The sequence below is a fragment of the Balaenoptera ricei genome, chromosome 2 (assembly GCF_028023285.1).
Source record: "Balaenoptera ricei isolate mBalRic1 chromosome 2, mBalRic1.hap2, whole genome shotgun sequence".
NCBI lineage: Eukaryota > Metazoa > Chordata > Mammalia > Artiodactyla > Balaenopteridae > Balaenoptera > Balaenoptera ricei.
Window position 1 is genome coordinate 34,622,779 of NC_082640.1, and position 24,046 is coordinate 34,646,824.

Here is a 24,046-nt window from a genome sequence, read left to right on the forward strand (position 1 = left end):
GTGTGTATGTATTCAATATGTATGTGTATATGTATATATGTGTGTGCATGTGTATATATGTGTGTATGTGTGTGTATGTCTATATGTGTGTATGTGTGTATATGCATGTGTATGTGTATGTGTGTTTATATGTGTATGTGTGCATGTATTTAATATGTATGTGTATATGTATATATGTGTATGTGTGCGTGCATGTGTATATACGTGTGTATGCGTGTGCATGTCTATATGTGTGTATGTGTGTATATGTGTGTGTATGTGTGTGTTTATATGTGTATGTATTCAATATGTATGTGTATATGTATATATGTGTATGTGTGCGTGCATGTGTATATACGTGTGTATGTGTGTGCATGTCTATATGTGTATATGTGTGTGTATGTGTGTGTTTATATGTGTGTATGTGTGTATGTATTCAATATGTATGTGTATATGTATATATGTGTATGTGTGTGTGCATGTGTATATATGTGTGTATGTGTATGTGTGTGTATGTCTATATGTGTGTATGTGTGTATATGCGTGTGTATGTGTGTTTGTATGTGTGTATGTATTCAATATGTATGTGTATATATGTGTGTATGTGTTTGTGTGTATGTGTGTGCATGTGTATATATATGTGTATGTGTGTATATATATGTGTGTATGTGTGTGTGTTTGTGTATGTGTGTATGTGTGTATGTATATATGTGTGTGTATGTGTATATATGTATATACGTGTGTATGTGTATATAAGTGTGTATGTGTGTATGCCTATATATGTGTGTATGTGCATGTGTTTGTGTATATGTGTGTATGTGTATATGTGTGTGTATGTGCATGTGTGTATGTGTGTGTGTGGTGTGTGTGGGGGCAGTGGTTGGCTGGGCACGTCCCCAGGATGGAGCACTCACCTCAGTGCTCATGCTGTTAACTTTGTCCAGGAGGGCGATGATCAGACTGTAGAGGTTTCCCAGGTACAGCACAAGGACCCTGAAAGCCACAAGCCCACCTTGAATGACCAGACCACCACTCCATGCTTCTAGACTGACCACGATTTGGGAGTGACCACCATGTTTTGGCTAAGACAGTTGTTGGTTGCCACACTTGGTTTCCTTCAGAATCAGACTGTGGGCATTAAAAAAAAAAAATACAGAATTCCAGAATCTACTCTGTTTCTAGAGGTCTGGATGGGGTCCGGGAATCCTTTCATCGCCTTACCAGGTGATTCCACTATAGCCGATCTCTGGATCAGTATTTCAGAACCACTGGTATAGCAGACAGTGTGTGAGCTTAGGAAGCGGGGCTCTGAAGTGTAGTGTGAATTATACGTGTCCTTGTGTCATGCCTTCTGGTTTATAAAGTGATTTTCCAGGCATTATCTCATTTGAGTCTCACAGCTCTGTGAGGTCCATATTATTATAACCCCCACTTAAGGGACAAGGGTATTGAACATGCGGAGGGCTTAAGTCACCTCCTCGGTTCACACAGGTAAAAAGAGGCAGGGTGAGATTTCAGGATCTCAGTGGTCTGGTTCCTAAATACAGGCTGAACCTGTCAGACGGGCTGAAGCAGTGAGGGGCTGTGGGCACATCTACACCTGCTCACAGGTGGGCAACCTTGAGCAGATGGCACCTGCCCGCAGCAGCCTCTATCAGCCAGTGATCCAGGACTTGATGCCCGTTTCCCCGGAGTTGGAAGGTTTTGGGAAACACATCGTGGAGTTTCCCAGGCTGCAGCCTTGGGTCTTAACAGAAACATGTCTGGGAAAATGAGATGAGAAAGGAAAATGGCAGGTTTACAAATCTCTCATAGGACAGTGGTTGGCACTTGGGGAATCATGAAGCCAGTACCAGTTGGTGAAAAAGAGAAAGCAGATTTAACATGAGGAAAAGACTCCAGATTGGAACTTTGAGTCGCCCCTCCCCGCAGGCCTTCATCTCCTCAGGTGTAGAGTTTACCACCTGTGGCCACCAGTGTGGAGGAGTGAGCAGGGAAACAGGGGCTACGACACCTCCGGGGGCATCATTCTGACTCATCTTGGCTTTCCCTGTGCACTGTACAGGGATTCCCTTCAGCTTCCCTTTCTATCTCTGTCTTCACCTAACACAGGGCAGGACCCTCAGAGTCAACTTGGCACTTGTTGGCTGAAGGAAGGACCGAGAGAATTTAACCTTCTGCCGTCTTCGTATCGCATGGCTCTGGTTCTCACTGTGCCCTGAATAAAAGGTAACTTCGTCTGCTGGTGAGTTAGTGGAACTAAAGTAATATATCCTACTCTTATTTCTAGAATTAGCCTGAATTCATCAGGGGCAAGTCTCCTGAAGCCTCTGTTTCTCTAGTTTTGAACGAGAATAACGAGGCCAATCTGTATAATAGGACTGCTGTTAGACCAAATGCAATCATAGAAACGATCCTCCCCAATGCTTGCCGTGAGGGAGTTGCTGAGGACGGCACTTCTCTCTCCTAGGTCAGCAGAGGAGGTGCCCAGCAGAGCACAGAGACCAAGGTTCAAGCCTGGGGGTGCTGGGAGTCTCTTCCAGAGCTACCCTGGGTGAGGGGCTTCCACACACCCCTTGATCTTTCGAGTGACGTTTTTCTATCTCTGAAATGACAGTTGGACTTCAAGATCGTGGCAAACTACAGCCTTTTAGCCAAACCCTACCCTCTTCTATTTTTGTAATAAAGTTGCAAGGAACTTGGCCACACCCTTTGGATGATGTATTGTCTGTGGCTGCTTTCGTGCTACAACCTCAGAGTTGAGCCACAGAGACCGTGTGACCCGCACAACCAAAAATATTTACTATTTGGTCCTTTACGGAAAACATTTGCCGACTCCTGAATGACAACCATTCTTCCCAAAGTGATCTGTGGGCAATTTGTTCTGTGGCATGTGATCAAGCATTACAAGAGAAAGCACAATCCAAACACTGTAGACCCGGGAGGGATGGGAGGTGAATCAGCGGGGCTCGGGCAGTGCCACCCTCTGTGACAGTCACCCTAACAGAGACGGGGATTTTTCGGGAAGACAGTGATGATGCCAGCGCTAGAGAAGAAGTGTGGTTTCAGGGGGCTGGCCCCTCTGACCTCCCCCTCCCCGTCCCCCGCCCCTACTCCCCGCCTGCTGTGCTCACATCTGCATTGACCACCTGTATTCACACCCACTGACCATCCCAGCACAGTCCCGATGCGCTCGATGCTCCCTGACTTACTCACAAGAACCGCTTTGAATCTACGTTTTGGGGGATTATTAGCAAAGCATGATGTTCATCTCACGGCTGGAAAGATAGCATGGGTCTCTCACCTCTCACGGCCAGTCCACTGAGGGACCCAACGTGAGCAATACAGGGCACACTTTCCATCATCTTCTTGGTCCTCTTTCTCTTGTATCTGCTTTTCCTGCCTGTTCTCCCCTCTTCTCCTCGTCCTCCCCCTCCCTCTCTCCCACCTCCTCTTCCTCCTCTTGTTCTCATCACCACCTTTTCACCCGTTTCTTCTGTCCTGTCCTCTTGGTCCATCCTCTCCAGCCCCCTCCTCTCTCCCTGCTTCCTCTTCCCCTTTCTTCCCACCATTCTCTCCTGTGGTATCCTGCTTTTCTTGAGATGCAGCCATAGTGGAAGTCCTGTGCTAAGTTTTGGGGGGAATGAAGCAAGCCCTGGCTCCCGAGGGACGGAGTTCCCACAGTGGGTGGCCGGACGGGTAACCCACAACAAGCCATTTCCCAGCGGGTGGCATACCTTGCCAGCTGGAAGCGCAGTGTGGTCCGTGGGTGGTACATCTCCAAGGCGGCGATGAGGTCAAAGGCTGATGGTGCCAACATGGTGACGAGGGAGACCACCACGCTCACCTACCAAGAGAGGGTGTGCCCCACTGAGCTCCTCAGGGCCCCGCATCCCAGCCTCCCTCACCTCATAGTTGGTCTGTAGCCTAATGTTTGGTCGGGGAGGGGGGTATTCAGAGGGTCATGCAGTTCTTACATGGAAAACCTCCCCCAAATCTTGGCTAATTAGCTGTTTTCAAAAGGCCACTTTGCCATGGGTTTATTCCTTCTAGGAACACTCCTTAATCTGAAGACACTTGTACATGCCTTTTGGGATTTACTGGTGTTTCTGCCACCTTCTCCAATTACCATCTCATTCTATATCTACTTCCCTTACCTTGGATAGAAGAAGGAAATAACTGTAACTGTTAAGAATAGAAAAGGGAAGGCTGAGAGGTAATTTAATATTCTTTCTGCACATGGAAGATTAATTATCTAGAGAATTATGCCTGGCTCTTGTTTCTCTGTACTTATGTACTTTCTCTGCAAATGAAAAAGGAGGCTTAGCTGGTACACAAGAGGTGTGAGCTAAAGGAAGAAATAATTTCTGAATTTATCTTTAAAATATCTATCTACACACAAGCCCATATTTATCAATATATAACCCACTTAATTGACGTAAAACACAAAGAGGTATGGGAAGAGATTACCTAATGCAGTCTCAGATTTTGAAAAATTATTGTACATTCAGGATAAATTGATAAGTATCATCTTGCCTGCACACTTTGTTTTTTAAATCCCAAGGATGATAATCATTTTCATACAAGTGGTCTGAGAGGTAGCATTTGTGCTATTTCTACCACTCAAATCTTTACAGGTAAATTGAGCCAAGTGTTCAGGACAAGAGTCTTGCAATAAATATTAAGAATTATAAAATTGTTTATAACCTTCCTCTTGGTAATTTTCTATTCATGGGAATATTCCCATAAATGGAGGGGAAAGAGCTTTTTAAAAAATAAGCCATTGGTGTGGGACTGTTTGGGAAGCATTATTTGTGATTTAGAAATATGGAAACCACTTAAATGTTCAATAACCCCCACATGGTCAACTTTGACACATGCAATGTAAGACAGTGCAGTTGCTAATGCAAGTCTAGGTGAGGTCAGTTTCTGGAAACGTGTATATAAAGAAACACGAAGCCAGAAAAGCAAAGCAGAGTCAGCAGCAAAACTCAAAGGTAAAGACTGTGCAAATGCCTGAAGGTGTTTTTGAATCAAAATCTTCCTCATTAAGACCAGTGAAATCATTTAGCCAAGCCTGGGTGTTGCCACTCTGGCTCCAAGCTCTTGCAGTCCGTGCTCTAGAAGAAGAGGACTACAATTTTTCCGTGGAGATGTTTCCAGGGAACCCACTTAAGAAACACCCAGGAAACAGAGGGGCAGCTCCTGTTGTGTGGGTACCTCGTTCTTTTCCCAGAGCGTCAGCTCCTTCTTGGACTGTGCCAGCTTCTGGGACCGATCCACCACGAAGTAGATGAGATAGATGCTCCCAGCCAGCGAGAGAAGCACCAAGATGTTGGCGACGACCCTCAGGCAGATGGTCACTGCCCTGCGGGGAGAGGCAGGTATGAGGACGATACACCGGGCTCTGCACAGGGCACCCTGATGCACAGAAAAGGCCAGTGAAGGATGGGAAGACATTTACTGCCAAGTGGATTCTCTGCCCTGAAGAATCAGTGTTCTTCCCCCACCCCCAGAATTCCTCATTTCCTAAGAGATCAACAGTGAGTTATAAATCTAAGCCACCAGCATCAGTGGGGTTTTAAACACACACACACACACACACACACACACACACACACACGTTCTGGAGTCTGAGTATTTGGGCTTCAGTCTTTGCTTTGCCACTTAAAATTGGAGTCCTGTGGCATATGCACATTTCAGTTATAGGAGCTCAAGTACGGGTGTTCAGGAGAGGGAGAGGAAGAAAGGAGGGGAGGTACGATCCTGCCTCTCATTTCACACCATGATTTCGATATTACACCACGTATTTACTTGGAATTCGTTATCTGTCTGTTCCCTCTAGAAAGCAAGTGCTCAATTGTTAAAGTCTTCTTCACGGCTGTATTCTCAGCTCTTAGAACAGGTCCAGTACATAGAAGCACTTCATAAATATTTGCTGGAGGAAGAAGTAAAGAAAGGGGCTGGGACACGGGCTTCTCCTTCCTCGCCAGGTCTCACTTCCCGAAGGTCTCTTACAATCAACCGTGATGCTACTACAGTAAGTCCCCTACATATGAACCTTCAAGTTGAAAACTTTCAAATATGCGAACATGCATCTGGTTCCAGCAAGGAACCTATACCAGCAACGTCAGGCGTGAGTGACACTGCAGCTCGCCCTCCGTCTCCTATTGCTGACGGTCCTTCAGCTCTACCATCTCCCACCTCCTCTCCCTCCTCCAGTCAGTAACTCTTCTTGCCTGTTCACTCGATGCCAGCCCCTGGATGCCAGCTGTTGTACTGTACTACTGTACTTTTCAAGGTACTGTACTGTAAGAATCAAAAAGTTTCATTTTTTGTGTTTTTTATGTATTATCTGTGTGAAAAGTATTATAAACCTATTCCAGTACAGTACTATAGAGCTGATTGTGTTAGTTGGGTACCTAGGCTAACTTTGTTGGACTTTCGAACAAATTGGACTTACGAACGTGCTCTCGGGACGGAACTCGTTCGTAGGTAGGGGACTTACTGCATTTACAGTAAGTTTCCAGTTTTAACTGAAAAAACCCCACTCTTCCTGGAGGAAAACTCACTGACTCCAATTGGCTTATCTTTAAGGCATCTGCTTCCGACTTTGGGGTCAGTCTCAGTCCGTTTTCCCTGAAAGCAGAACCGCAGGCAAAGGTGTGTTTGCGAGGAGTTTTTCTGGGAAGTGATGCCAGGAAGTGTGCGTGGAGTTCTGGGGAGTGAGACCGGAGAGACGGGCAGGCGGTACGAGGTGTGAGTGGAGCCGGCCACAGCTGGAGGCAACTGCAGGGCCTTCTGAGGGGCCTGTGAAATGGCATCTCAGAAATGCCCGGCCGGGGTGAAAATGAGAAGCGTTTACCATCAACCTCTGTTCCCTGGCGCTCAAGAGCCACTCCAGAGCACTGACTCCCAGTGTTGCACCCAGTCTTTTGGTTGCATGCACGCATGTGGATGGGACCTTGTGGGTGCCCCACACTGCAGCCTCAGAGGAGCCCTGGGCAGTGAGCAATGGGTACCAGTGGAGGCTCTGAGGGGCATGTGTGCAGCCGGTGGCAGCCTGCACAGCCTGACTGGCGTCAAGGGCTGGAGAAAGAGGTGTGGCCAGGAGGATTTGGAGGGGCACGCGAGGGGTATACCACCCCCTCCCCACCCTCTGGGTGACCTTGGGCAGGTCACAACATCTCCTTCTGCATGCATCTTAGCCTTTCCTCTGCGCAATGAGGAAACTCACTCCCAAATGGAATGGTAAGTGTCACCTTGTCTTCTGGCAGAGGAGAGCTTTAGATAAGGCGTCATAGAGCACCAGAGATGGAAGACTTGAGAGTGAGGTCCATTAACACCACCTTAGTGCTTCTTCACTTCCTCCTGTCCCCAGATCACGCTGTCATCATTTGTAGGGTCATGCTACCCACGTGGTTCCTGAGGCAGGTCCTGCATTTCTGGTCCCCCCTCCCTGCCTCCAGCACTGTTGGTCCTTGTGGCAATTACACCAGAAAATGCCCGTGATGGGCTTGCGGGGGAAGTAGGCTGTCACATGCTAGTTTTCCCCTGTCTCCACCCTCTTCCTTCCACCTCCTGTTATAATATCCTGGATATCCCAGAATACCTCTTACACATCTATTTTCCTCAAGTTTTGACAGAATCAGGAGGACTCAGGATTTGTGTGTGGAAGAGAGATGAGAATTCATTCGGTTTCTTGTTGATTTGTTTGCTTGTAATAATGAATCATTGAATGAAACGTTTTTTAACTGGAATGCATTTAGCATGGCAGGAGCTTCCAAATTTGAGGGAACATAAAAACCACCTGTGAGTTTTGCTTTGCAAGACCTGCTAAGAATGTAGAGCCTTGTCTCTCACTCCCAGAGACGTGAATTCAGTCAATCAGGGTGGGCGCCAAAGAGGTCTGCGTCTGCAGTGCCCGCGGGTGATTCTGATGTGGGTGGGTTCTCTCTTTCCTCTGAGAAGCACGGATGGAGTCCCATCCTTTCACTTCATAAGTGAGGAAGTGGAGGCCCGGAAAAGTCAAGGGAGTTTTGGGGTCATAGAAGTTAATGACAAAGAGAGGGCTAGAATCCATCTTCTGACACCCTATGGAGAGTCCTTCCCACCACGACACCCTGCTTCCTCTCAGGGGCCGGGTGTTTCCTCCACCCCCCAGGTCTCCAGCACTCCCCAGGACAGGCTTTCTGCATTGTAGGAACTAATCGTGGAGCTTAAAGAACCAGTGAGGATGGACCTAGAGACTGTCATACAGAGTGAAGTAAGTCAGAAAGAGAAAAACAAATACCATATAATATCGCTTATATGTAGAATCTAGAAAAATGGGCGAGATGAACTTACTTGCAAAGCAGAAATAGAGTCACAGATGTAGAGAACAAACATGGTTACCAAGGGGGCAGGGAGGGTAGGATGAATTGGGAGATTGGGATTGACTTATATATACTACTGTATATAAAATAGATAGCTAATGAGAACCTGCTATATAGCACATGGAACTCTACTTAATGCTCTGTGGTGATCTAAATGGGAAGGAAATCTAAAAAAGAGGGGATATATGTATACATATAACTGATTCACTTTGCTCTACAGCAGAAACTAATGCAACATTGTAAAGCAACTATACTCCAATAAAAATTAATTAAAAAAAGGAACCAGTGAGGATATTGCATGAGCAGGCATGTCTGGCCCAGGAGGACAGGGTCATTGCCTTTCTGTGTCGTCCATTCTGTGGCCGAAGGGCCTCACCCTCACCAAGGAAGCCCTCACAACCTTGAGAAGAACTCCAAACCCGAGAAGTCACCTTAGAAGTTTTGTCAACAAGCACTGGATACTATTTGTGTCCTAGGACTTCAGAGATCTGTTGCTAAATAAAATTAGTCTTTGCTTAGTTTAACAAACTAGAAAGTGGGGCTAAAAATATCTTTTATTATCTAAGTAAAAGAATAGGAAGCTGGTCAGCCTCAGACCTCTCACCCTACTGCCAGATCCATGGAAGGAGGAACAACTCCAAAATACTGCTATTGAAAAATTATGGGGTTCCCACATTCCACATTGCCAGAAGGACAGATTTTAAGGAGAACTGCCTGAAAAGGTATGAAAATGAGATATAGTCTGGTGATTTTTCTACTAAATTAAAACAGCTTATCAATGAATTCAGGATGGGGAGTGTTCATACATACAGGTTTTTGTTCTTCTTCTTCTCCTGTTCTTCCAGTATAGCCTCCTTTAAAGAAAGACACATGTGGTATCAAAAGTTTAGCATCATCGTTAATCATAAATATTTAGAAATAGCTTATGAAAGAAATGACTTATCCAGTATTTTTAATCATAACTTCAATGTCTAGACGTCATCCAATAAGATTCTATTGATATCAGTGCTTTATATGATAATAAATAGATAAAAAAGCAAATTGGGGAATGGGAAGAAGAGGGGTAGGAGTAAATTATTTAGGTCCCTGAAATGATCTAAATAATTTTTTTCTCAAAAGGGGGCACCCTTTAACTGTCCGTGTTGTTCAGTAGATCCAGGTCTCCGAATGCCTTTGACTGCATTATCTTCTAAGGTAACACTAAAAGCTTATATCCCTCACATATATGTATTTATTCATTTACAAGTTATGTACACGCAACACGGTAGTAATCCATTATGCAAATGAACAAAGATACACACACTGAAATTTTAGAAGGATGAAATTTAAAAAAAAAGAGAAGTTCCCATATTTTTCTCCAGTACACCATCAGATTGTTTGGTGCGTGTTGGAGGCACATTACGTCACGTCTCGGTGGAGACTGTGGCTGCTCTGGTCTGTGAGCGCCGTGGGAAGGAGACCACGCTGACTCTCCCAGCAGAGGGCCAGCGGCTCACGCTGTGAAGGCTGTGATCTGCAGAGCCCTGACTCCTGGCAGGCTGAACAGGCTCGCTTACTCACCCTGATGCTGTTCACGATGGCAGCGGTTTTGCTCTCTGCCGCCTCTGGGTTTCCAATGAGGTAATCCCAGGCGCAGAACACCCGCCAGCAGAACGTGTAGTTTTCATTGGACGCGCTGGCGAGGCTCATGCGGGAATTCTTAGCCATCCTGCAAAAAAGGACCAGAGAAAACCATAATTTGAAAAGTTACATGCACCTCAATGTTCCTTGCGGCACTACAATAGCCAGGACATGGAAGCAACCTAAATGTCCATCAACAGATGAATGGATAAAGATGATGTGGCACATATATACAATGGAATATTACTCAGCCATAAAAAAGAACGAAATAATGCCATTTGCAGCAACATGGATGGACCTAGAGTTTATCATACTAAGTGAAGACAGTCAGACAGAGAAAGACAAATATCATGATATCACTTGTATGTGGAATCTAAAAAAAGGCTACAAATGAACTTATCTACAAAACTGAAATAGAGTTACAGATGTAGAAAATAGATTTATGGTTATGGGGGGGGTAAGGGGGGGAGGGATAAATTGGGGGATTGGGATTGACATATACACACTACTATGTATAAAATAGATAACTAATAAGGACCTACTGTATAGCACAGGGAACTCTACTCAGTACCCTATAATGACCTATATGGGAAAAGAATCTAAAAAAGAGTGGATATATGTATATGTATAACTGATTCACTTTGCTGTACACCTGAAACTAACACAACATTGTAAATCAATTATACCCCAATAAAAATTTTAAAAAAAAAGGACCAGAAAGGGTCACGTAAGAACAGTGTCAGGAGCAGGCTCAGCCACTAGGGGGCTGCCGCGAGTCCACGCAGAGCAAGAGCCCCACCTGGACGTGGGCAAGCAGAGCGCCGGCTGAGTTCAGCCCCTCTCGTGGCTTGCATCCTCAGCCAACCCTTTGAACAGTGTGAAAACAGCAAATTCTTGGGTGAGTCCGGTGCACAAGCTCTCCCATCACTGGTGGTCAGGAGGTCCCTGAAGGTGTGTGCATCCACTGCATCTCTGTGCAACTATGATGGTGAAACCAAATTCTTTACTCTGAGCTGAATCCATCTCCTTGGAGCCCCTGCCCATTGAAGTAACTACCCCACCTCACCAAGCAGGAGCACCTCGGATCCCTCCCTAACACGACTTTCCCTCAGATGTATGGGAAGGCAGGGGTCACGATCCCTCCTTGGGTGCAAGTTCCCTGTCTTTTAGACCATCTCTCCTGTTAGAAGCTTTTACCACTCTGTCCATCCATACTTCCTGCTCCCGAGTTGACATCAATTTGTCTCTTAAATTGTAACATCTAGCCAAGAGCCCGTGTTCTAGGTGGGCTCATGGGGTCTTGAGGCCATCCAGAGGCTAAGCTGGAAAGCTTCATGTGAACTGAAGGTCTTCAAGTCACTGTGCATCTCCCTAGGTTTTTGTTTGATGATGATGATAATGGTGATGATGATTGTTTTATCTTTTTTTAATCCCAATCCCTTCTACCTGCACTTTGCAAAGATGCCACAAGGGGCAGTGTGATGAAGACGTACTGGTACACACGCATCAGAGGGAAGTAGCAGGTGAGCCAAGAGGGTGGGGGCCAGCTTCTCCTTGGGCTCAGAGCCTCTCTGTCACTCTGCATTTATCTAGCTCCTACACAGAAGCACAGAATGTAACAGCCGTGAGGGAACCTGCTGATATTCTGAGCCAACCTGCCCATTTTACAGATGAGGCCCCAGCCAGTCTGCTTTCTCTGCACTGTGCCCTCCTTTCAATAACGAACTACATGTTTGAACTGCATCACAACACAGACGAGACTGGCCTTTGCGTAATTTGTAATTAGGTCACAGGCAAACATATAGTCAAAGGAGGATGCTTTGCTTTCTGCAACCTCTGGTCACCTAACCCATCTCGTTCACCTCTCTTCTAGTGCAGTTCCTATGAGACAGGCTGGGACCTGGGACCCTTTGCTGCAGTGCTGCAATGCTTGCACATGGACACGCCTCCCCATGAGCAACAAAATACAAAGAAACTGTATGGAACTAAAAATAACTGCGTGCATGTGCAGTTGGGGCAAATTCTGGACCCAAAAGATACAAAGAAACCAACAAAACCCAACTGCCACTTTTGAAGAGCCAGGAGCAAAAACAGGGTGTCCGGAGCAAAAGCAGGGGGCTGCGCATGCCCCCTGCACACGACACCACCTAAGGGGTGGGCAAAACACCTAAGCCACCCCTCCGGCCTGACCCGTGGACACACCCCTACCCTCACCCCATATAAGGAACAAGCTTGCCCCCCCGCCCCGGTCGGGAAGCGAGCAAGCAAGGGAACCTGTTGTTTGTTCTCACTCCCCCTGCTGCAGCAGGGGCCCCAATAAAGCCTTGCCTGAATTTCTTGTCTGGCCTCTAGTCAATTTCTATTGGTTGGGGAAGGCCAAGAACCCTGGTCGGTAACACCTACATTGTCTAAAATGACATTAACTGGTAAGTCTATTTGATTCTTGTCTCTCCAGACCCAACACAGAACCTGGCACAAAGCTTTAAGTGTTCAATCAGTGTTGGTTAAAAGCATATATCTCTTTTATCTGTGGTCTCCTCATCTGTAAAATGGGTAGATTTATGCCTTGACTTTACAGGCTGAGTGACAAGATGAAATGAGATCATATGTATCATTTTGGCATGTATTTTGAGAAACTGAACAGACATACTTTTTTAAGAGAATGATGAAGCTGTAAGCAAACACTGCCATCCCCACCAGGAAATAGGCCAAGGGCAGCCGGTAGCCAGCCCTCCCGATCCTTCTCTCACTGCCATAGTAGCCATAGAAGAGGACTGAGTATTGGAGGTAACCCTGCAAAGAGAGCACTCGGTGTCATTTCTGACTCCCAGGTCCCAGAACATTCACCACCCCCCTCGAAACAAAAGTGTGACCAAGCCTGAACCTCACCCCCAGGGACCAGACGGTGTCCAGATCTTGGGCAGATGCAATGTGCTCCTTGGGGATGGTCTTGCTGGCTGTGCTTCCAAAGGGTTGGCCTGCAATGAGCTGGTGAGAGAGGAAAGGATGTCACACGGTCCTCTGGGTGGGAAGGGACCAGAAGAAAAGGGGCCACTGATCTCCATGCACCTCTGAAGATGCTGCACATATGAGATCCCTAGGGCGTGGATTCTGCTTGATACTCATTGATGAGAAATTAATCATGAGTGACCAGATTTTCTTTCTGCCTGATCGGGGCCTGTCTGGGTGTACTCTCTCTAGGCTGGACACGGCTTCTATGGGTGGATGACTGAAGCCACTGGGTTTCTATAATGGCATGGGACATGGCCCCATTTACTTTACAAGGATAAATTTTAGTGAGAAGTGGTTTTTATTTTAACACAATGTCTGCAAACTGTCCCATAAGCCAAATCTAGCCTGTCGCCAATTTTTGTGTGGCCCGAGAGCTAAGGTTGGTTTGTGCATTTTTAAATGTTTGGGAAAAGAAATCCAAAGAAGAGTAGTATTTTGTGACATATAAGAACGATAGGAAATTCAAATTTCTGTATCTATAAATAAAATTTTATTAGAATACAGCCACACTTATTAGTTACCTAATGTCTATGGCTGCTTTTGTACTACACAGTAGGTTTGAGAAGTTGTGACAGACCATACAGCTCACAAAGCCTAAAATATTTACTCTCTGGCCCTTTGCTGAAAAAGTTTGCCAGGCCCTATTTTAACACACAGATTATCCTTCCCATGAGGATAATGAGTGCGGTTGTCTAATGCTATGGCTCTAAACGTCTCTACTTTTTAACAAATGGCACTTTTAAACTCACCTGAAATAGTTCTTACCTCTGGAATGACAATAAAAGCACCTGTCATAATCGTGAGCACAATATTAATTCCAAATAACCATCTCAAGAATATGAAATAAGAGGCAACACCAGATCCAAAATGACCTAAAGAAAGACAAGATAATGACAACAGTTTATAGAAAATCCTCCCAGTGTAAGAAGTTCTCTGTAAAGCAACACTGTAATTTTTCTTATAGCAGCAGGACATAGACGAAGAATGCCATAATTGTACCTATCAGGGTGTTGTCCCACGCTGATCATTTAGAAGGATTAAGATGTTCATTAATGTCTACCAGTCATATACACAATTCCCTAATGGATTACTTTCCCTAATGTCATATTGATCGAAAATGCTGTAATCAAATTTACATTTCACCTATGTTCAGAAGTATCAGCATCTTTTGAGAATTTAATATATTTCTTTTCCATTTTGCATAGTTCTGAAAATTCCAAGGATATTCTAAGGTTTCTTTTGTCTTAATTTCAAAAGAAATAACAGTATGTTAGATGTTAACATTAACATCTAACATAGTGTTAGATGGGCGAAGGGGTTATGAGAATTCTCTTTGTCACTTTTCCGTACATCTAAACTTATTCTAAAATAAAAAGTGTAGTTAAAAACAAATTTCTATTGAGAAAACAAGGGGGCATAGAAGAAGTTGGATTGGGATATGGGTGATACTTGTGATGACTTTCTGGAGCGAGTGGACTTGTATCATACTTTGGAAGAGTAACATCTTGAAATTTTATTTCAAATCTAGCTTATGTTTCATAATAGGTAGGAAAACACAAAACATCACAAAGAAAACCAAAAAATTACCTATTGCAAGGTTACTAAATTAAAATCACTACCAGAATTACTTTCTAGTAAATTTTTAGGGGAACCCTCCATTTTCATTCTATATGTGTATTTTTTTTGTATAAAATTGGCATATCTCTATAATATGCATCTTGAGCTATCAATATATTATGAGCATTTTCTCATACAAAATATCTCCCTATAAAATGAATTTTATTGTTCCAGCAAACCAATTTTACATCATAGATTTAACTTATCCCCCACTACCTGACACTTAGGAAGTTTCTAACTTTTCACTAGGGTAAATCTGCAAGAATCAATTTCTGTCTAAGGTCAGATTTCCTGGAAGCAGAGCCTGAGAAAAGGGTTCAGCTAACATGATATATTGAGGAAGTGCTCTCAGGATAAAGGGGGTGAGGGGGTCAAGGGAGGTCAGGGGAAAGAGCTAAGCAAAGATGTCATTTCAGCTGGAGCCCAGCTTAGCCTTATCCCATGGGGAGCTCTAGAGGGCAAGTTGCATCATAGAGTTGGTTCCACTTTGAACAAAAAGCTGGACTTGAATACCACTTAGTCATTGCCTCTAGGCTACCCAGTGGGGCTGGGGGAGCAGGTGATGAGTGCCCAACATCTGGAACAATGTGGGCCAAGGCTCATCGTCTAGAGAAGGAGACAGCTATGAGTCATAGCAGCCAACACTCAGAGCAACTGAGAAAAGGTGGACCAGCCAAGTAAAGTGATCTGGGCTGGGCACCAAGTGTGTCCACACAGCCCAGTGCATTGATTTTGTTGTGGCTGTTGTTTTCTCTGGTTGTTAAGGAGTGGAAGAGTTCTATCAAAGAGTATAAACATTTTGAAGACGTTTGGTCCAAATTATAACTTTCCCCTAGAACTATCATCCCAATTGACATTTCCACCAGCTGGTATTTAATTCCACTTAAATGTTGAAATCTTTTTCCCCCTCAATTTGTCATCTTTTAGATCTGTTTATTTTTTATGTATGTAAAATTTCTTTTATGTATAGTTAAATACAACAGTACTTTCCTTGATGATTCCTTCTTTACTTTTATAATTTGACAGGCTTCCATTCTGAGATCACATTACTTATATTTCTTTTAATTCTCTCATGGCTTCCTATTTTCTATTTAAATATTTAATAGAACTTTAAAATGAAAGATCTAATGTTATTCTTTAAAACAGTTGAATTGTTCCAGCATCATTTATGGTGCTATGCTACACTGTTTCAATTCTCGTAGCTTTTATAATGTACTTTAACATTTTGGTTATACAAGTTCATTTGAGTTTTTCCTTTTAAAAAAGTTTTCAATTAGTTTTTTTTTTTCATATGAGTTCATTGTGTTGAATACAAAAAACATTGCATTGAGAATTTTATTGGAATTGCATTAAAACATAAACTGATATTGAGAAAATCAACACCTTCCAAATATTAAATCATTCTATGTCTCTTCACAAGACTTTAAAAAAATCCCATGGTCCAATTTTACAGTTTCTTTATTTCAGACTTCTGGTTATATTTATTCCTGGTCTTGTGTGTTGCATTTGTGTGTTTGTACTGTGTGTGTGTTTTTAAATGTGACTGTGATTGATTTATTTTTTAGGATATTTTTCTAAATGATTACAATCACTTCTCTCAAAATGCAAATTTCTGCATTTTTGTTTTGCAGTTCCCCATGTTATCCTTGTATTCATCTACACAGTTTTCCCCTCTATCCTTCTGAGTTTGTGTTGTGTCTAAGGCATGAACTGACAGAGAACTGCAGAGCCACAGTGGAATGTGGGACCGTTTCTATCCTGGGAGGTGGTGGGGACAGGCACCGTGTCTTCCATCTCCACGGACCCATGTCCAGCCTAGGTCGGCACTACGTGTGCAAGGGCCTCCGGCTGCTCAGGGTAAGGTCTGGGACGTACCAGACCCGTCTCAGGCCTCACCGTTGTCTGGCTACTGGCCCCGCATCCCCGCCCCACTCCTCCAAGTGCCAACACTTACTCTCGATTTTCTTTATCCTCATTTCCCAGGGGATGAAGATGACCACAAAGTTACAGGCCAGACGAGCAAACTTCCGCCACAGCTAGACAGGAGGGAGGTGGGTTAGAGGACTTGACATTCATGAAGACGGCAATGCCTTGGTGGAACCAGGGTCCTGAACGGAGGCGAGGCCCGCGGACACACCAGTTGATACCTTTCATTAGGATTTCACAGGCCTTTAGGGAGCCCTAGGACCAAAGCAGCCACTTGCCTTCTCTGGGCCCCTGCCCAGGTGAAGGCTCCTGTTTAGGGCTCTGAGCTGCGGTGTCTGTGCTGAGGTGCATATTCTCTAGGGTTTCAGCCTGCCTTATCCACACCATTCCTGCTGTGAGGACTAAGAACAGGTAAAACTACTTGAGGAATCATGTCCAAATACACCGCCTTGGTCCCCTTCGCGAGTGGGGCTCAGGAATCCACGTGGCTCACAAACTCCCCAGTAATTACAGTTCCCGACCCTATTTAAGGACCAAGAGTCTAGAACATACCGTGAAAATAAGCCCCATTGTGTGCCTCCCATCCTGCAGCTGGAGCTCATCTCCCAGCCTCTCTCCTGGCCAAAGTTGCCAAAATAAGGTCTGGAAATTTGTCTTGGATGTTTAAGACACAATCGCCAAAAGTTCAAAAATCTTTTTTTTTTTTTTTTCTCAAAGGAGAATAAAGCAAAATGTGAAAATGTGCCCTGACACTGGGCTTTCTCTCCCACAACATTAGCAGGTTTTTCATTTTAACACACAAACAATGTGGGTTTGTGTTGGAAGCAAATGATATCATTGCAGAAAGAAGGGTTACAAATATAATTACAACCTTCTGAACTATAAGACAGCATGTGGTCCTGATGCAGACATGCATGATTATGTTATCCTGAATATGTCTGCTAAGGCCAAAACGGCTGCTTGTAAATGAAAATCTATTATTTGGATGTTATCAGAAGTTGGAATTGTTCACTTTCTGCTCATGATTTAAGACCCAACTCAAATACAGCTACTCCCACAGAGACCTCACACAGATTCTCTGTAGCCAGAAATACATTCTTCCATCTGCAAACTTCCCCAGCTATCATTCTGGTCTCTGATAATGCTTATCACATCCTAGCTTATATTGCCTTTATATTGTTCACCTGGCTTTTTCTCCTCCAGCATTGAGAGGAAGACCATGGCTTTCTGATTTTTCATCTCCTACAGCATACAGAGGCAGAATGCCCAATATCCTTTGGGGAGGGTTTGGTGTTGAAAGCATTTGAGTTTCTGGTCCATTGTAAAGTCGTTAAGAGGAAGAAGCACCGGGTGGAAGGCCAGAGACCTGAGTTCTAGCTCGACCTCTATCTTACTGTGTGCCCTGGCAAAGTTATTTTCTTTCTTTGAGATTCAATTTCCTCATCTGTACAAAAAGAAGTAGGATTCAATCAGTGGGTTTCAGGGTGCTCTTTGAATTTAAATTTCAATTGAAGTTCAGTGGGAACTTCAATACACAGAACCCACTAAAGCAGAGTAACTCTCGTAGGTAAGAGATGCAAAGCCTCCTTCCCCAGCCTCTGGTGCTCATTTGAGAAGCCAGGGACCCCAAACTCAGTTTAAAGGGCACTGGACTGAATGACGCCCACCCCAACACTCATTCTGATGAGGAGAATCTACACTAGAAAGGAGCTTCCTAGAGGCAAATGTCAGTGAAAAACACAATTTATTGATGACCAAGATTCGGTAAGGCATGGGGAAAAACACCACACTTCTCTGACGATTTGCACTGACTCTCTACGGCAAAAGCCTTGAAACTTTGGAATGAATGAGTGGCAAAGTGCTCAGCCATAAAAAGGAACAAAATTGGGTCATTTGCAGAGACGTGGATGGACCTAGAGAGTGTCATGCAGAGTGGAGTAAGTCAGAAAGAGAAAAACAAATACCGTATATTAACGCATATATGTGGAATCTAGAAAAGTAGTATAGATGAACTTTTTTGCAAAGCAGAAATAGAGACACAGACGTAGAGAACAAACGTGTATGGATACCAAGAGGGAAGGGGAGGGTGGGACGAACTGGGAGATTGGGATTGACATATATACACTATTGATACTATGTATAAAATAGATAACTAATGAGAACCTACTGTATAACGCAGGGAACTCTACTCAATGCTCTGTGGTGACCTGAATGGGAAGGAAATCTAAAAAAGAGGGGATATGTGTATAACTGATTCAATTTGCTTACAGTAGAAACTAACACAACATTGTAAAGCAACTATACTCCAATAGAAACTAATTAAAAAAAAGAAAAAAAAATAAGAGCAAAGTGAACACAAAATAAGGCAAAACCAAAAACCAAACTTGGAAGAGAACAGGTCCTAATGGTTATGGCCTGGGTTATTGAGTTTTGGTAAGGGCTTCTAAGAGCACCGGGAGCAGATGTGTTCTAACAACATGTGCGACCGTTTATGAAAAGTGTGTTCATCCAGAGTGTGTACTGAGCACCTACGCTGTGTTTCCGGTACCGTGGATGCAAATCGTGAACAAGACGTGTGAGACGTCAGCTGGTGCGGAGTTTGCATTCATGTTGAGGGGAGGCAGCCACAAAGAGTTCAATGCCACATGGGACACAGTCCACTAGGACTGGGGGGATGGCTCTTTGGAACAAAGGGTCAAGGAAGGTCTATCTGGGGAGGTCATACTTGAGCTGAGACTTGAATGAAAATGAGTCAATATTTCAAAAAAATAATAAATTGGAAGAGGAGCTGTCTAGGAGGGGAGAATGGCCAGTAGGAGCCTGGGGATTAGCATGAGCTGGGCATTTTACAGAAGAGAATAAAGGAGAGAGGAGGGAGATGAGGTCCAACAGTTAGGTCATGGCCAGATCAGGTGGGTCAGAGGAAGGAGTTTGGATTTGATTCTCAGTGTAATGAAACTCTATCTATCTACCTATCTATCTATCTATCTATCTATCTATCCATCTGCCATTCATTATTATCATTATTTTTAAAAATAAGTTTATTTATTTTATTTATTTATTTTTGGCTGCTTTGGGTCTTTGTTGCTGTGCGCGTGTTTTCTCTAGTTGCCGCAGCAGGGGCTACTCTTTGTTGCGGTGCGCGGGCTTCTCATTGCGGTGGCTTCTCTTGTTGCGGAGCATGGGCTCTAGGCGCGCGGGCTTCAGTAGTTGTGTCTTACGGGCTCTAGAGCGCAGGCTCAGTAGCTGTGGCACACGGGCTTAGTTGCTCCGTGGCATGTGGGATCTTCCCGGACCAGGGATTGAACCCGTGTCCCCTGCATTGGCAGGTGGATTCTTAACCACTGCACCACCAGGGAAGTCCCTATCATTCATTATTTTAATTAAAGGATGGCATGAGTAGTTTACTGTTTCAAAGATTTCCCTGGCTCCTGTGTGGAAGAGAATGGAAGATGGCGGGACATGAGTGGAAACAAGAAGATCTGTTATGAGGCCAGTCAGTCTATATACCATCCTGGGCAGGTACCTTTAGCGTCTGCACAGAGGAAGCGTTCTTGCCAAATCACACCATGAAGGCTCTCAGGAAGGATGACGTCCCTTGCTGGTATCATGTGAGAAACCAAGGACATAGACTATTAGAACTAGAAGACATCTTAAGAATCAAACATGAAAACCTCATCAGGTTCCAAGTCATTACCCAGAGCAGGGAAACAATGGCAGAAGGACCTAGGTGTCCTGACTCTTGGTGTTTGGTGTTCCATGTGCCCAGGGTAGCATTTCTGCCTATGTGGCTCCTTGGTTCCTGGTGGTCTCACATGCTCAGACCTTGCTTTCTTATGAAACATAGAAATAAACTGGTGCTAAAGGCAGATTGTCTGTAACAAGGTGTTTTCCTGCTGGAATCAAGGAGAAACCCATGTGCACAGAGGATGCAGGTGGGAAACAGTGGGAGGGGCTCCAGAGGATGACTTGTGTTCTGGAACAGTGCTTCCCAAGAGAGGATAGAGTGGCAGCCCTGGGGAGTGGAGATCAGGATCTCAGTCATGGGAATCATGGGAGAAAGTGTACGGTAGTTATATAATACAAAATTTACTATTTGGAAAACGAAGTTATCATTTTTCTAAGAGAAACCAGAGACTGTAAATAGAGACAAAACTCACTGGGCTGCAGGCAATAGCTAGATAGCTTCTGTTTTCTCTACTTTGGAGTGGTTGCTGATCCTCAGGGGTCCGTATTAAAATTTCCAGTGTAAAAAAATTCTAAATATAAAAAGGTAGAGGAATGATGTTCAGAATGAGGAGGGGGAAAACCAAGTGTTAGGAAGACAAGGTGGGAGGATGATTTGCTTTGACATTTTGTTGTGTCTCCAGAGGGCAGAAGACACTGTGTCTCAGCCATCTCTTTACCCTGAGTGCCCAGCACAAAGCTTGGCACATGGATTAAGCTGAACTGGGTTGAACTGCTTTCTGCAGGGCCATTGGTAAAATGGAAAGGACTGGGGCAGCTGCGTCTGTTAAGTGCAGGCTGAAAACTTTGGGACAATCTGTAGGTAAGACTGAACATTTGGATCACCTTTCTCATTTTAAAAACTCTGACTCTAAGAATTCAGCCCATTATTAACTTACACCTTTAATCCACTTTGAGCCCACTGTCACTAAATGCCCCAGGACCTTTTCATTGTTATATATATTACAGGTTGTCTGAACCCAAGTGAGAGACCTTACATTATTTCAGATATTTTTCCATAGCATTTCATACAGTTTATTTAGAGAAAATGAGAGAGCTTGGTAGCACATATGCTTATAAAAAGATAATTTTGTTTTATATATTTATTCCATAAGCTCCATCATAGTGTGACAGGCATAAAGAGTTATGGATAATTTTGATCATAGGAGTGGATTAGCATCTTCAGGCAGATTCTGTGAAAAGTAAGAAGAAAGAAAGCCAAGGCAGAACCTTGGGGATTTTTGATATTTTGTAACTATTCAGTTATGCAAAATCTATGACCAGCTTTAATTTAAACTTTACTAAGAATATTTTTTGTTTCAGAGAATCTAAAAAGAGTGTGTCTGTCAGTTTTTGTCTGTAAACTTGAAAAAACTACAATATTCAGCATTAGTGGAGATACTATGAAGACAGCAAATTCTTTCATTGTGGATGGCAAAGCTTTTGGAAAATAATTGATTAGTATTTATCAAGAGCCAAAAAACATGGATCATACTCTTTTCTACAGAGGTCATAGTTTTGACATTTATCCTAGAAAAAGAATTTTAAAAGGTAGGAAAAGCCATCTGTGCAAAGACAGTCTGTGCAGGGCTGTTAATACTAACGAAAAATTAGAAGCTATTTAAGGATCACCAGCAGGCACGTAACTAATTAAATTAATAGACATTTTTCTGATGGAATATTACACAGTCATAGAAAACAATAGGTATAAAAACTACATAGCAACATGGAGAAAAATCCTTGTTATGGTGTTAAGTGAAAAAAAAAGCAAGACAAAAATATTTGTATACTATAATTACTCCGATGTGAAAATGATATATACAATGGCTGAAATGTGAAATTTTAAAAAAGATTCTATCTTGGGAAGTAGGGGATTATAGTAGGAGAAATGATTTTTTTCTTTGTCTTGGAAACATTTATGAAAATTATTGGAATGTCTATAAACAGATAATTTCAATGTATACTAAAATTTAACTGCAAGTAACTGAATGGGAAAAATAAACAAAAATCTTAGCATTGTATTCTAAAATGAGCATAGGAATATGCCTGTAACTTTCTCATTATAAGACATACAGTAAGTCCCCTACATACAAACAAGTTCAGTCCCGAGAGCACGTTCCTAAGTCCAATTTTTTCGTAAGTCCAACAAAGTTAGCCTAGGTACCCAACTAACACAATCGGCTATATAGTACTGTATCATAATAGGTTTATAATACTTTTCACACAAATAATACATAAAAAACAAACAAATACAAAAAATAAAGAAAATGTTTAATCTTACAGTACAGTACCTTGAAAAGTACAGTAGTACAGTACAACAGCTGGCATACAGGGGCTGGCATTGAGTGAACAGGCAAGAAATAAAGATACTGTACTACTTTACTCTACACAGCACTGTATAGTAAAGTACACAAAAGCACAACCACTTGTAGAGGATGCACGCACATGACGGTATATGCCAGATATGTAAACTAACTTATGTGGCTGGACATGTGAACGCCCATTCGCATCTTTGAAAGTTCTCAACTTGAAGGTTCGTATGTAGGGGACTTACTGTACAGTGAATGAAACCTACACACATGGGTGGGCTTAACTCAGGAAAGAGGCTAGATGATTCTCCCAAGGGCAGATATAACCTTTTTCTGATGAGCTGGGCTTACCCAGGGTCACACAATTTGGTAAGTGACAGCATCGGGAACTAAAATCCAAGTTTGGGGACATGCAGACCTTCAAGCTCACCATACTGTTCTACAGCTATTAATGATGGATGTTCCCAACCTATGTAGTACAGCAACTGCAAGGACAAGTACAACTTGCCGGGCTCGGAGACCACAGGAAGGGTGGGCATGTCCACGTGTGGGCTCTTTACCTCTGCACCTGCCGCTTGGTAGCCTCGGGTCCTGGTCAGCCTCCCCTCAAACTTCAGCACAATGTCCTTCGCTCGCCTGAGAGAAGAAAAACTTGGTGGTGAGCGCAATTTTATCACCTTGATAATCTTGGCAAAACATGTGGAAGTGCAGCAGGAATAGACAGTCAAACAGTGGTAACCAGAAAACTCCCTTAAAATATTTTCTATAACACTTAAATGCATGAATTCATAGGAAATGATGAGTGAACACTAAAATCAGTTGCAACTGAATTTCTTAACGCCCTGCCCTGATTCTGGCTGTTGGCTGGATATTATGGGCTTTGGAAATCCTGGTATCAGGTACCAGCATCTCAGCTCCTCCACTTAAATCTCAGCAGCCTTCCTCCTGCAATTAATTCTTTGGAAGTGAAAGTTAGACCTAGCTCAGAGAATCTGCTTTGAGAAAAGGGTAGTGTCTGGTTAATGTGAGCAAGAAAGTTGTGTCTATGTAGCCATGAACAACCTGATTTAGCCCAGACTAACTACTGGCACACTAGCTGACCACTTTGGTGAGTTGAACTGATGGGTCACCTAAATGGCTAATCCTTGAAAATAGACTGAATTCATTAGGATAGATGGTTAAATTCACACTTAAAGAACCACAGGATTAGAAAAAAAATGTTAATTCCATGGAACGGACTGAAGTCAAAAACTCTTAGCGAAGAATGTCACCTTCAAGGTGACCTCATCTGTGACTACACTGATGAGATCTTCATTAATCCATGGTTGACCACTTAATTATGCTCAGTGTTGAAGAACTGCTGAATCATTCAGTTTGTTAGTTGGAACAGTGTACTGGGTAGGGAGTTCATGCATGTATATCACAAGTAACACCCATAGGTTCCTAGTCTTTCGTTGATTGACACAAGGAACTAGCTGACCC

At 43.5% G+C, this 24,046-nt stretch overlaps 1 protein-coding gene across 1 annotated transcript in view; it reads right to left on the reverse strand.

Annotated features, from left to right (window-relative positions):
• The window catches only part of TMC3 (transmembrane channel like 3), a 45,550-nt gene that overhangs the window by 17,014 nt on the left and 4,490 nt on the right, over window positions 1–24,046 (reverse strand). Inside the window, exons 3-12 of the mRNA XM_059915352.1 lie at window positions 23,125–23,200; window positions 16,558–16,639; window positions 13,752–13,858; window positions 12,864–12,962; window positions 12,625–12,767; window positions 9,915–10,062; window positions 9,165–9,208; window positions 5,200–5,347; window positions 3,717–3,826; window positions 894–972 (exon numbers count right to left, since the gene is read on the reverse strand). Of these exons, the coding sequence (XP_059771335.1) occupies window positions 894–972; window positions 3,717–3,826; window positions 5,200–5,347; window positions 9,165–9,208; window positions 9,915–10,062; window positions 12,625–12,767; window positions 12,864–12,962; window positions 13,752–13,858; window positions 16,558–16,639; window positions 23,125–23,200 (1,036 nt within the window). The remainder of the gene's footprint in view (window positions 1–893; window positions 973–3,716; window positions 3,827–5,199; window positions 5,348–9,164; window positions 9,209–9,914; window positions 10,063–12,624; window positions 12,768–12,863; window positions 12,963–13,751; window positions 13,859–16,557; window positions 16,640–23,124; window positions 23,201–24,046) is intronic.